The sequence below is a fragment of the Hyla sarda genome, chromosome 1 (genome assembly GCF_029499605.1).
Source record: "Hyla sarda isolate aHylSar1 chromosome 1, aHylSar1.hap1, whole genome shotgun sequence".
Lineage (NCBI taxonomy): Eukaryota > Metazoa > Chordata > Amphibia > Anura > Hylidae > Hyla > Hyla sarda.
Window position 1 is genome coordinate 607214930 of NC_079189.1, and position 12802 is coordinate 607227731.

The window sequence follows — 12802 nt, forward strand, 5'->3', positions numbered from 1 at the left end:
ATGTTAACATGGCCACCTGCAATTTAAAAAAATATCTTTAATCTTTTCAATTGTGAGGCCCTATGGTCTCCTCATGCTTCCGCCAACTCCAGGCTGTGTCATTCTGCCACTATATGGTCTCTTCATGCTGCCGCCACCTTCAGGCTTTGTCGTTTATCAAGAAATTGAATCACGGCTTACTCCACAAAAACTGGAAATGGGACCCACACAACAATGGGAAGAACATTGTAAGGGTCACGGCAGGTGGAGGATCCTCTGGGCCTGTGTGGATGATGACATGAGCCGTGCCAGGGAGCGGAGTCTAAGGTGCCGCTTGTTTTTACCAGAGCTCGCCGCTGTCACGATTCGGCTGGCTGGAGGTGGATCCTCTGTGCGAGAGAGGGATTGGCGTGGACCGTGTCGGTGGACCGGTTCTAAGTTGCTACTGGTATTCACCAGAGCCCGCCGCAAAGCGGGATGGTCTTGCAGCGGCGGTAGCAACCAGGTCGTATCCACCGGCAACGGCTCAACCTCTCCGACTGCTGAGATAAGCGCGGTACAAGGGAGTAGACAAGAGCAAGGTCAGACGTAGCAGAAGGTCGAGGCAGGCGGCAAGGTTCGTAGTCAATGGTAATAGCAGAAGGTCAGGAACACAGTAGTGGTAAACACAGAGTAGCTTTCTCTAGGCACTAAGGCAACAAGATCCGGCAAGGAAGTGCAGGGGAAGTGAGGTAATAAAACCAGGGAGCAGGTGGAAACTAATTAGGGTGATTGGGCCAGCCAGCCCTTTAAATGTCAGAGAGCTGGCGCGCGCGCGCCCTATAGAGCGGAGCCGCGCGCGCCAGAGCATGACAGCCGGGGACTGGGACAGGTGAGTGACTTGGGATGCGATTCGGGAGCGGGCGCGTCCCGCTATGCGAATCGCATCCCCACCGGCAATGTCAGTGCAGCGCTCCCGGTCAGCGGGTCTGACCGGGGCGCTGCAGGGAGAGAAACGCCGCGAGCGCTTCGGGGAGGAGCAGGGACCCGGAGCGCTCGGCGTAACAGTACCCCCCCCTTAGGTCTCCCCCTCTTTTTGTCGGGATGTCGCTCCACATGGGACGGGGACATTGGGAGCGATTGTAGAGTCTCCTTCTGGGGGACAGTGAAGTCCTGGGTATGCTCATGCACGGCAGACAGTTCAGAAGGAGTGGGAATGGGGAGGGGGGGCAGAGGGTGAGGCTTGGCACGGGGTAGAGTGTCACCAGGACGGGGGCTATGAGGAGGCACGGCACAGTCCTGATAGGCCTTGGGGAGACCAGGCACAGGAGGAGACACTGAGGCTCGACAGACGGGGCTGGGAGCAGAAGTGAGGCATTTCTTGCGGCAAGCAGGACCCCAATTCTTGATCTCCCCGGTGGTCCAGTCAAGGGTGGGAGAATGATGCTGGAGCCATGGCAGACCGAGGAGGACTTCAGAGGTGCAATTGGGCAGAACCAAAAATTCAATTTTCTCGTGATGCAGTCCAATGTTCATAAGCAGGGGCTCTGTGCGGTAACGCACAGTGCAGTGCAACTTGACTCCGTTGACCGAAGAAATGTAGAGCGGCTTGACGAGACGGGTCACCGGGATGCAGTACCTATCAAGCAAAGAGGCCAGAATAAAATTTCCAGAAGAACCAGAGTCCAAGACGGCCACAGCTGAGAAGGAGAAGTTGGCAGAAGGAGAAATCCGCACGGGCACAGTGAGACAAGGAGAAGCAGACTCCATACCAAGAGACGCCAGACCCACGTGAGCTGGGTGCGTGCGTTTTCCAGACGTGGAGGACGAATAGGGCAATCCACCAAGAAATGTTCGGTACTAGCGCAGTACAGACATAGATTTTTATCCTTACGGCGAGACCTCTCTTCAAGGGTCAGACGAGACCGATCCACTTGCATAGGCTCCTCGGCGGGAGGCACAGGGGTAGATTGCAAAGGATACCGTGAGAGAGGTGCCCAGGAATTAAGGTCTTTTTCCTGGCGGAGCTCCTGGTGTCTCTCAGAAAAACGCATGTCAATGCGGGTGGCCAAATGGATAAGTTCATGCAGGTTGGCAGGAATTTCTCGTGCGGCCAGCACATCTTTGATGTTACTGGATAGGCCTTTTTTAAAGGTCGCGCAGAGAGCCTCGTTATTCCAGGATAATTCAGAGGCGAGGGTACGAAATTGGATGGCGTATTCGCCTACAGAAGAACTACCCTGGACCAGGTTTAACAAGGCAGTTTCGGCAGAAGAAGCTCGGGCTGGTTCCTCGAAGACACTGCGAATCTCAGAGAAGAAGGACTGTACAGTGGCAGTGACAGGATCATCGCAGTCCCAGAGTGGTGTGGCCCAAGACAAAGCCTTCCTTCGAAAGCCACCTTCGACCGTTCTGTAGGAAATTGGTTCGACAACATCTCCAAATGTAGGGAACATTGTGACAGGAAACCACGGCAGAGTCTAGAGTCCCCATCAAATTTGTCCGGCAGGGACAAGCGGAGGTTAGGAGCGGCCGCTCGCTGCGGAGGAGGTGCAGGAGCCGGCGGAGGAGATGGTTGTTGCTGCTGTAGCTGTGACTGAAGTTGCTGTAGCTGTGACTGAAGCTGCTGTAGATGTGACTGAAGTTGCTGTGTCATGGTGGTCAAGTACGACAGCTGGTGATCTTGTTGGTTGATCTGTCGGGATTGCTGGGCGACCAGCGTGGTGAGGTCAGCAACAACTGGCAGCGGGACCTCAGCGGGATCCATGGCCGGATCTACTGTCACGATTCGGCTGGCTGGAGGAGGATCCTCTGTGCCAGAGAGGGATTGGCGTGGACCGTGTCGGTGGACCGGTTCTAAGTTGCTACTGGTATTCACCAGAGCCCGCCGCAAAGCGGGATGGTCTTGCAGCGGCGGTAGCAACCAGGTCGTATCCACCAGCAACGGCTCAACCTCTCCGACTGCTGAGATAAGCGCGGTACAAGGGAGTAGACAAGAGCAAGGTGAGACGTAGAAGTAGAAGAAGGTCGGGGCAGGCGGCAAGGTTCGTTGTCAATGGTAATAGCAGAAGGTCAGGAACACAGTAGTGGTAAACACAGAGTAGCTTTCTCTTACACTAAGGCAACAAGATCCGGCAAGGAAGTGCAGGGGAAGTGAGGTAATAAAGCCAGGGAGCAGGTGGAAACTAATTAGGGTGATTGGGCCAGGCACCAATCATTGGTGCACTGGCCCTTTAAATCTCAGAGAGCTGGCGCGCGCGCGCCCTAGAGAGCGGAGCCGCGCGCGCCAGAGCATGACAGCCGGGGACCGGGACAGGTGAGTGACTTTGGATGCGATTCGCGAGCGGGCGCGTCCCGCTATGCGAATCGCATCCCCGCCGGCAATGTCAGTGCAGCGCTCCCGGTCAGCGGGTCTGACCGGGGCGCTGCAGGGAGAGAAACGCCGCGAGCGCTTCGGGGAGGAGCAGGGACCCGGAGCGCTCGGCGTAACAGCCGCAAAGCGGGATGGTCTTGCTGCGGCAGGCGGCACCCAGGTCGCTACCCCTGGCACGACTCATCCACACAGGTTGCTGAGATGAAGCGTGGTACAGAAGGATAAGACAAGACGTGGTCAGGATAGCTATAGGTCAGGGCAGGCTTTTGTTAACAGGCCTAGGAGGAGGTGAAGAAAGAGTTTTAGATTGATTTTGGCAAAACTGTTCCCAACATGTGTGTTACGCCGAGCGCTCCGGGTCCCCGCTCCTCCCCGAAGCACTCACAGCGTTCTCCTATTCGCAGCGGCCCGGTCAGACCTGCCGACCGGGTGCGCTGCGATAATGTTCCCAGCCGGGATGCGATTCGCGATGCGGGACGCATCCCGACTCGCTTACCAGACTCGTTCCCCGTCTGTGCTGTCCCTGCGCGCGGCCCCGCTCCCTAGGGCGCGCGCGCGCCGGGTCTTTGCGATTTAAAGGGCCGGTGCGCCACTGATTGGCGCATGGGTTTTAATCAGTACCTTCACCTGTGCACTTCCCTACTTATACCTCACTTCCCCTGCACTCCCTTGCCGGATCTTGTTGCCATCGTGCCAGTGAAAGCGTTTCCTTGTGTGTTCCTAGCCTGTGTTCCAGACCTCCTGCCGTTGCCCCTGACTACGATCCTTGCTGCCTGCCCTGACCTTCTGCTGCGTCCAACCTTGCTCTTGTCTACTCCCTTGTACCGCGCTTATCTCAGCAGTCAGGGAGGTTGAGCCGTTGCCGGTGGATACGATCTGGTTGCTACCGCCGCTGCAAGACCATCCCGCTTTGCGTCGGGCTCTGGTGAATACCAGTAGCAACTTAGAACCGGTCCACCGACACGGTCCACGCCAATCCCTCTCTGGCACAGAGGATCCACCTCCAGCCTGCCGAATCGTGACAATGTGATTTAACCAGATTTCCAGTCTAGTTGAGGAGAATGACGTTGAAGCCAAGGAAGACCAAGAAGAAGCTCCGAAGTACAATGTAGTAGCACATAGAACTCAATATTTTCCTTATGCAAATCTCCTACTTGCATGATGAGAGGTACAGTGCGGTAAAGCACCTTACAGTTCAGATTTTGTCCATTAACAGAGGAAATATACAAGGGCTTGGCAAGATGAGTCACTGGAAGACGAAGTTTCTGGACCAGAGAGGCACTAATGAAGTCGCCAGCGCAATCAGAGTCCAAAAATGCAGAAGTGTTGAAAGATGTCTTGGCAGAAGAAAAGACCTGAACTGGAATGGTCAAATGAGGAGAGGTAATATTCACATCTAGGGACACCACTCTTACTTGTTCAAGATGCAAGCGTTCTCCCGGACGCGGAGGACTTATAGAACAGTCTTTGAGAAAGTGCTCCGGACTGGCATAATATAGGCACAAATTCTCATTGCGTCGATGGGATCTTTCCTGATGCGAAAGCGATCCACCTCCATAGCCTCTTCGGCAGGATGCAAAGAAGACGGTAGAGGTGGACATTGGAACACAAGAGCCAGTCGGGGTAATTGCGGTGTACGGGCAGGTTCTCTTTCCAAATGAAGTTCTTCCTGTCTCTCAGCAAAACGCACAATCAATACGGGTGTCCAAATGGATAAGTTCGCTCAGGTTAGTTGGAGGATCTCGAGCAGACAGCATCCCTGATTCTACTGGAGAGGCCATTTTTAAAGGTGGCACACAAGGCTTCGTTGTTCCAAGCAATTTCAGAAGCCAGTGTGCGGAATTGAATGGCGTAGTCGCCCACAGAGGAGTTACCTTGACAAAGAGTCAAAAGAGCCGTCTCGGCAGAGGAGGCTTGTGCAGGTTCTTCAAATAATTTGTGGAATTCTGCAAGGTTCCAGGAGATCGGATAATTACGATCCCAGAGAGGTGTAGCCCAGGCCAGGGCTTTGCCTGACAGTAGACTGACCCCAAACGCCAGTTTAGCAAGCTCCGTCTGGAACTGATTCGCCATGAGTTCTAGATGCATAGAACACGGTGTCACAAAGTCTCTACACAGCTTGAGATCTCCGTCAAACTTTAAGGGCAAGGATAAGAGAAGCTTGGACCTGGAAGAAACAGCTGACACAGGAGGAGGCTCAGGAACAGGTTGCTGCTGAGCGGCAAAAAGCTGTTGCAACATAGCAGAAAGTTGATTCAGCTGTTGCGCTTCACAAGCTAACTGCTGCGACTCTTGAGCCACAACGGTGGAGAGATCCGAAACATCTGGCAGAGGCACCCCAGCGGGATCCATGGCCGGATCTTACTGTAAGGGTCACGGCAAGTGGTGGATCCTCTGGGCCTGTGTGGATGATGACGTGAGCCGTGCCAGGGAGCGGAGTCTAACGTGCCGCTGGTTTTCACCAGAGCCCGCTGCAAAGCGGGATGGTCTTGCTGCGGCAGGTGGCACCCAGTTTGCTACCCCTGACACGACTCATCCACACAGAAGGATAAGACAAGACGTGGTCAGGATAGCTGTAGGTCCGGGCAGGCAGTAGCTTTCTCTCATGCACTAGGGCAACAAAGATCCGGCACAAGGCAGGGGAAGGTGCAGATACTTATAGACAGGGTGCAGGTGATGACACTAATTAGGGCGTACTGGCCCTTTATATCAGAGAGCTCCGACGGGCGTGTCCAAGGAGGCGGGGCACACGCCGAGACTGAGAACACAGAAGACCAGGGAGGTGAGTGACGGGCTGGGACTCGCATGCGGCCGCGTCCCGCGATGCGAATCACAGCCTGCCGGCAGTGGGGACATGAGAGAAGAGCGCTAACTTCCAGCGATAATTAATAATAATACTAATGTACGAGTAGCAATATGTCAGGCAGCTGTTTAAAAAAAAAAATTGTTCCAAAAATTCTGTAACTGTGGTGGAAAATTTTTATTTAAAAATGAGCACCCAATAATTTCAATACAAGGTTTTCACAAATTCTTTAGCTTTTATTGGGGTCCCCAACCAGATGATAAATAAATCGTCTAAAAAAATGCAATGTGTGAACTCAATCACAAGGACTGTTCTATAAATGGGGACTCAAAAGGCCCCATGAACAAATTTGCACAGCTGGGGGGCGAATTAAGTCCCCATAGCACTGCCCTTGGTCTGCCTGTAAATATTATTGAAAGAAAAATGTTCTGTTCCAAAAAAAACTAATAGAATCTGGAAGAAACGTGGATTGATTGGCACCAAGAGAAGAATCTCTATAGAAATATTCCCCTATAGTTTAGGTTCCTAGTTCAGTATAAATATTCGAATATAGGGAACACACATCCAAACTGAGAAACTACAAATGGGCAGAAAAATCTATATTGCAAATTTCTATAATCAACTGTGGAATCCCTTCGATATTGTACATTAGGTTGGAAAAATAAATTAATAAAGTGCGACAAATTAAAAGTGATAGAACTGATCACAGCCTGGGGGTGATTTTAAGTACATTTATATAATTTAGGCAAATAATAAAAAAAATAGGTAGTGAAAAGTGAGAGCTATAAATAGAAACCGACAGCTATTTCACCCAATATACTCAGTTATAGTGCAGGCAAATAGCTGTAAAAAGAGGTATCTCCACATTTATACCCATTAGTAGGTCCAATGCCATTTGGCCCAAGCATGTAAAGGCAGGGAGCCAACTCACCCAGCTTCCCTGCCTCATCAATCAATATTCCGCCCTCAGCCCGCCCTCTTTCCATAAAGTGAGAGCCTGAGGGGAGGGTGTGCTCCTTGCTACGCTAGACTATAGCTAGGCAGTGGAATGCTCATTCCCCCCACCTGCACTGGAGCACAATGGCTAAAAACCTATTAATGGGCATAACTCTGGAGATACCTAACGTAAATATGTCAGTAACACTTTTACAGCTATTCACCTGCCCTATAATTCAATATATTGGGTTTAGTGCGGCAAGACACCCTTATTTAAAACATTATATAAACTGATATATATATATTCAGAAGATGGATGACTAGTAAGAACTTTATAATAATCACCATCTGATAAGTTTCTTGAAGCTTCAGCGATATTCATGTCCCTGTCTACAACAGCCATCGAAGCGGATGAATCGTTTTTCTGTAAAGTCATCTTAAAGGGGTACTCTGGCCCTAAGACATCTTATCCCCTATCCAAAGGGTAGGGCATAAGTTGTCTGACCGCAGGGGTCCTGCCGCTGGGTACCCCGCAATCTTGCATTCGGCACCCACCTTTTTGAGCTGCACGCCGCATCTCCCATAGACTTGCATAGCGAGGACCGTGGGTGGTCACACGGGGGCGGAGTCGTGACGTCACAATACTCCGGCCCTGTGGTCGGTACCCGGCAGTTTGTGAGCTGGCAGCGCGGCGTGCAGCTCAAAGAGGTGGGTGCCGAATGCAAGATTGCGGGGGTCCCCAGCGGCGGGACCCCTGCAGTCAGACATCTTATGCCCTATCCATTGGATAGGGGAAAAGATGTCTTAGGGCCGGAGTACCCCTTTAAGTTATCGTTAGATTTAAAGGACATCTGTAGTGCAAATGTTTTCAAATCCCCTGTGCCCGGGCTACAAAAAGTAACTAAACAAACTTTAACTCACCTTCCGACGTTCCCATGTTGCTCCAATATCGGCGTCCAGTTCCTCCGGTGCTGGTCTTCTTCTCGTTTCCTGGGAACTGAGAGTCATACTGCGCTCAGTGTATTGCCGGGTGCAGCGACGTCCCGCTTCGGCAACTGAGCACACTGTATCGAGTCTGGGCCACACCTTCTCCGTTGCCTGGGTTCATTACATGACAGTGTGCTTCGCCTATCACCGGCCGAGACATCGCTGCAGCCGGCGATATACGTTGAGTGCAGTATGACTCACTGTCCCCCGAAAGCAGGAAGACTAGCACTGGAAGAAAGGGACGTCGATATTGGAGCAACATGGGAACGTTGGAAAGTAAGTTTACCGAGCATTTTTCCATTTTCGTTTTTTCCTCCTTACCATTTAAAAATCATAACCCTTTCAATTTTGCACCTAAACATCCATATGATGGCTTATTTTTTGCGCCACCAATTCTACTTGGTAATGACATCAGTCATTTAATCCAAAAATCTATGACAAAACCCAAAGAAAAAAATCACTGTGTGCCAAAATTGAAGAAAAAACACAATTTTGCAATTTTTGGGGGCTTCCATTTCTGCACGGTAAAAATGACACGTTATCTTTATTCTGTAGGTCCATATGATTAAAATGATACCCTACTTATATCGGTTTGATTTTCTCTTACTTCTGGAAAAAATCATAACTACATGCATGAAAATTTTTACGTTTAAAATTGTCATCTTCCGACCCCAATAACTTTTTATTTTTCTGCGTACAGGGCGGTATGAGGGCTCATTTTTGCACTGTGATCTGAAGTTTTTAGCGGTACCATATTTGTATTGATCAGACTTTTTTTTATCGCTTTTTATTAATTTTTTCATGATATAAAAGGTGACCAAAAATACGCTATTTTGGACTTTGGAATTTTTGGGCGCATACGCTATTAACCATGCAGTTTAATTAAATATATATTTTTATAGTTCGGACATTTACGCACGTGACAATACCACATGTTTATTTTTATTATGGTTACATATTTTTTATATGGAATTTGGGAAGAGGGGGGTGATTTAAACTTAATAAGGAAGGGGTTAATGTTTTTTTTTTCTTACTTTTTATCCAACTTTTGTTTTTTCACACTTTTAGTCCCCTTAGGAAACTTTTAGGAGGAATCATTAGAATCCTCATACAGATCAATGTGGTTTCATAGAACCTGCGCTCGATTGAGAAAACCTGGGCCTGCCAGGCTTTATCATTGTCAGAGCCGCAGCAGCCACAGGACATGAGGTAAGCCCTCCGGCTTCCTCTGCAGTTCATAGTCCCCCCGCGATCGCACTGCAGTGGGGCAGTTGATAGCTGGCCGCGGCAATCGCCGCATGTCGGCTATTAACGCCGCCCCCCAGCTACAGGAATCAGCTGAGGGCTGGCCAGTAGAACACGGGCTTGAGTCGGGAGCCCTCGCCATACAACGGTTGCCATCTCAGGACGAGCCGGCTCGTCCTTAGACGGCAACCGGTTAAAGTTTGTAGCCCGGGCACAGTGCATTGTTAAACATTTTTACTACAGATGTCCTTTAACATTGACAAAACTCCTCAGAAAAAAAAGGAATAGAACATATCCAAGTGAGCCCCGTACGATGGTTAGGATAGAACAAGGAAGATAGTTTCACCATCATGTTTTATAGTAGATAAAATCTTAATATTTTAATTCATGAACTTCAACTGCTGTAGATGCAACATGAAAATGATGAGGTCTCTCCAGCAGTGAAAAATAGCGACTTAAAGTTAAAGGGGTGGGAAAAAAAAAAGTTTTCAAATCAACTGGTGGCAAAAATGTATACAGATTTGCAAATTACTTCTATATAAACATCTTAATTATTCCAGTACTTATCCAGCTGCTGTATGCTCCAGAGGAAGTTGTGTAGTTCTTTCCAGTCTGACCTCAGTGCTCTCTGCTGCCACTTCTGTCCGTGTCAGGAGTTGTCCAGAGCAGTATAGGTTTGATATGGGGATTTGCTTCTATTCTGGACAGTAATTCCTGACATGGACAGAGGTGTCAGCAGAGAACACTGTGGTCATACTGGAAAGAACAACTTCCTGTGCAGCATACAGCAGCTGATAAGTACTGAAAGGATTAAGATTTTTATATAGAATAATTTACAAATCTGTTCAACTTTCTGGAGCCAGTTTGTTTGTTTTCCACCAGAGTACCCCTTTTATTTTCGAATGTATCTGTTTCGAGCTAAAAAATAACTGGAAATCATTAGGTAGTGACATTGAACAAAAAGACAAACTTTTCGCTTGAAGACTAAAATAATTTTTGTCCAGAATAAATAGATTAAAAAGTTTTACATTTTGCTTAGAATAAACATTGTTCGAATATAAAAAAGGCAGCTAATTCTGCGTAGTATCTCCCCGCGATCTCATACTGCATGGGCCCTCGCGATCTCTCTGCAGCACCCGGCGTACGTTTAGAACAGTCAGTTAGGGCTGTGGGGGTCGTGATGTCACGTCCACGCCCCCTTATTGCAAGTCCATGGAAGGGGGTGTGGCGGCCACCGTGCCCTTTCCCATAGACTTGTATTGAGGGGTGTAGGGTATTCTTGTGTTTGCAACAGCCTGATGAATAAAGATAACATGTCAATTTCACTGCCCAGTAAAAGGCATAAAATGAAAACCACCCCCAAATTTGCTTAATTTTATTTTGTTACATCCATGCACAATCTCACCATTGTTGTGTACTGTGGTAACAGATATTGTATTTATTCTGTCTTGGATATTATACACTATGGAGCGATATTCATTCATCTTCTATGGTACGCCATGACAGCCGGGGCCAACAATTGTCTATAAATGTTCCCCAACACCTATAGGACTGTTTATAATGTGTAAAGTTCTTCCATCAGAATAATGTCCTAGAAGCCAGAAGATAGAAGTGATTTTGTGTCTCTAATCTGGTCATGTCCTGGAATTCTTCCTCACTGGAATAAGTCCCTTCTCTCTGAGGTGTTTGGGTCTCCAGTAGCAGCTCCCCATGGATTATGCCTGTTGGGTCTTCTCCATGAGGAGCAGTGAATATCACAACCATATATCACACTCTTTTCCTACCATGTAAACTATAGTGATGACATAGCTGGATCGGTGACTACGTTCTAAAAGAAAACTTTTATTAACAATTGGGAACAAGTTTGGAGATGCAGTATATGATATATGTATGAATGTCAGATATCCTATGTACATGGTTAATATATAGATGTCTTATCTGCATCATTTATTGCTCTCAACTGTCTTCTCTCCTTTGTGAATTCTTAGATGTTTGATAAGATGTGATTTCCCACTAAAACATTTCCCACATATCAAACACGGAAATGGCTTCTCTCCTGTGTGAGTTCTTAGATGTCTAATAAGTGTTGATTTCTCAGTAAAACATTTCCCACATTCTGAACATGAAAATGGCTTCTCCCCTGTGTGAGTTCTTTGATGTTTAACAAGATCTGATTTCTGAGTAAAACATTTTCCACATTCTGAACATGAAACTAACTTCTCCCCTGTGTGAATTCTTTGATGTTTACTAAGATTTGATTTGGCAGTAAAACATTTACCACATTCTGAACATGAAAATGGCTTCACTTCAGAGTGACTTCTTTGATGTTTAACAAGATATGATTTGTGTGTAAAACATCTTCCACATTCTGCACATGAAAATGGCTTCTCTCCTGTGTGAATTTTTTGATGTTCAACAAGACTTGATTTCTGAGTAAAATATTTCCCGCATTCAGCACATGAAAATGGCTTCTCCCCTGTGTGAATTCTTTGATGTTTAACAAGATATGATTTGTGAGTAAAACATTTTCCACATTCTGGACATGAAAATGGCTTCTCTCCTGTGTGAATTTTTTGATGTTCAACAAGACTTGATTTCTGAGTAAAACATTTTCCACATTCTGGACATGAAAATGGCTTCTCTCCTCTGTGAATTTTTTGATGTTCAAAAAGACTTGATTTCTGGGTAAAACATTTCCCACATTCAGCACATGATAATGTCTTCCTCATATTTTGCTGTGATGAATCAGATGATAGGACTGTTTTTAAAGGATGAGATGAGAGATCTTGGCTGTGAAGGGCTGAGGGTGTATCTGGGATAATGGAATGTTCTTCATATGTATCTTGTGTGATATCATCATCTGCTTTATAATCTGAAGATATAAGATTCTCCTCTGATCTCCTGGTACAGTCATCTGCCAAAAATGAAACAGATTTTATTTTAGAGTAATAACGTTAACCCTTTAACCACCAGCATTTTCATTTTTTTTCTTCTCGCTTTATAAGACCCATAACTTTACTAATTTTTTCATCTATAGAGGCATATTTTTTTTTTTTTTTTGAGGGACCAATTGAACTTTGTAACAGTACCATTCATATCACCATAAAATATACATGAATTCATAAAAGGTAAAATGGAATTTTTTTTTTGAAAACTTGGGTGTGGTTTTCATTTTATGCCATTTACTGGGCAGTGAATTGACAAGTTATCTTCATTGATAAGGCCGGTGCGCTCACAAGAATACACAATTTGTATAGTTTTTGCCAAGTTTTAGTACTTTTAAAAATAACAAACATAAAAACCAAATTGCTTTAAATAGCCACATTCTGATCTGTTACTTTTTTGGTTTATGGAGCTGTGTTAGAACTAATCTGTAGTATTTATTCCTATTTGTTCACATTTTATAAAAACATTTCTGGCCTATGATGTGACCAAAAAAACACTGTTCTGTTTTGTATCGGTTTTACATTTATACCAGTCTCTATGTAACATCCATCATT

At 47.0% G+C, this 12802-nt stretch overlaps 1 protein-coding gene across 1 annotated transcript in view; it reads right to left on the reverse strand.

Annotated features, from left to right (window-relative positions):
- Positions 1-10154: 10154 nt before the first annotated feature.
- The window catches only part of LOC130298752 (uncharacterized), a 72809-nt gene continuing 70161 nt past the window's right edge, over positions 10155-12802 (reverse strand). Inside the window, exon 7 of the mRNA XM_056551367.1 lies at positions 10155-12216. Coding sequence (XP_056407342.1) covers positions 11246-12216 — 971 coding nt within the window. The 3' untranslated portion in view covers positions 10155-11245. The remainder of the gene's footprint in view (positions 12217-12802) is intronic.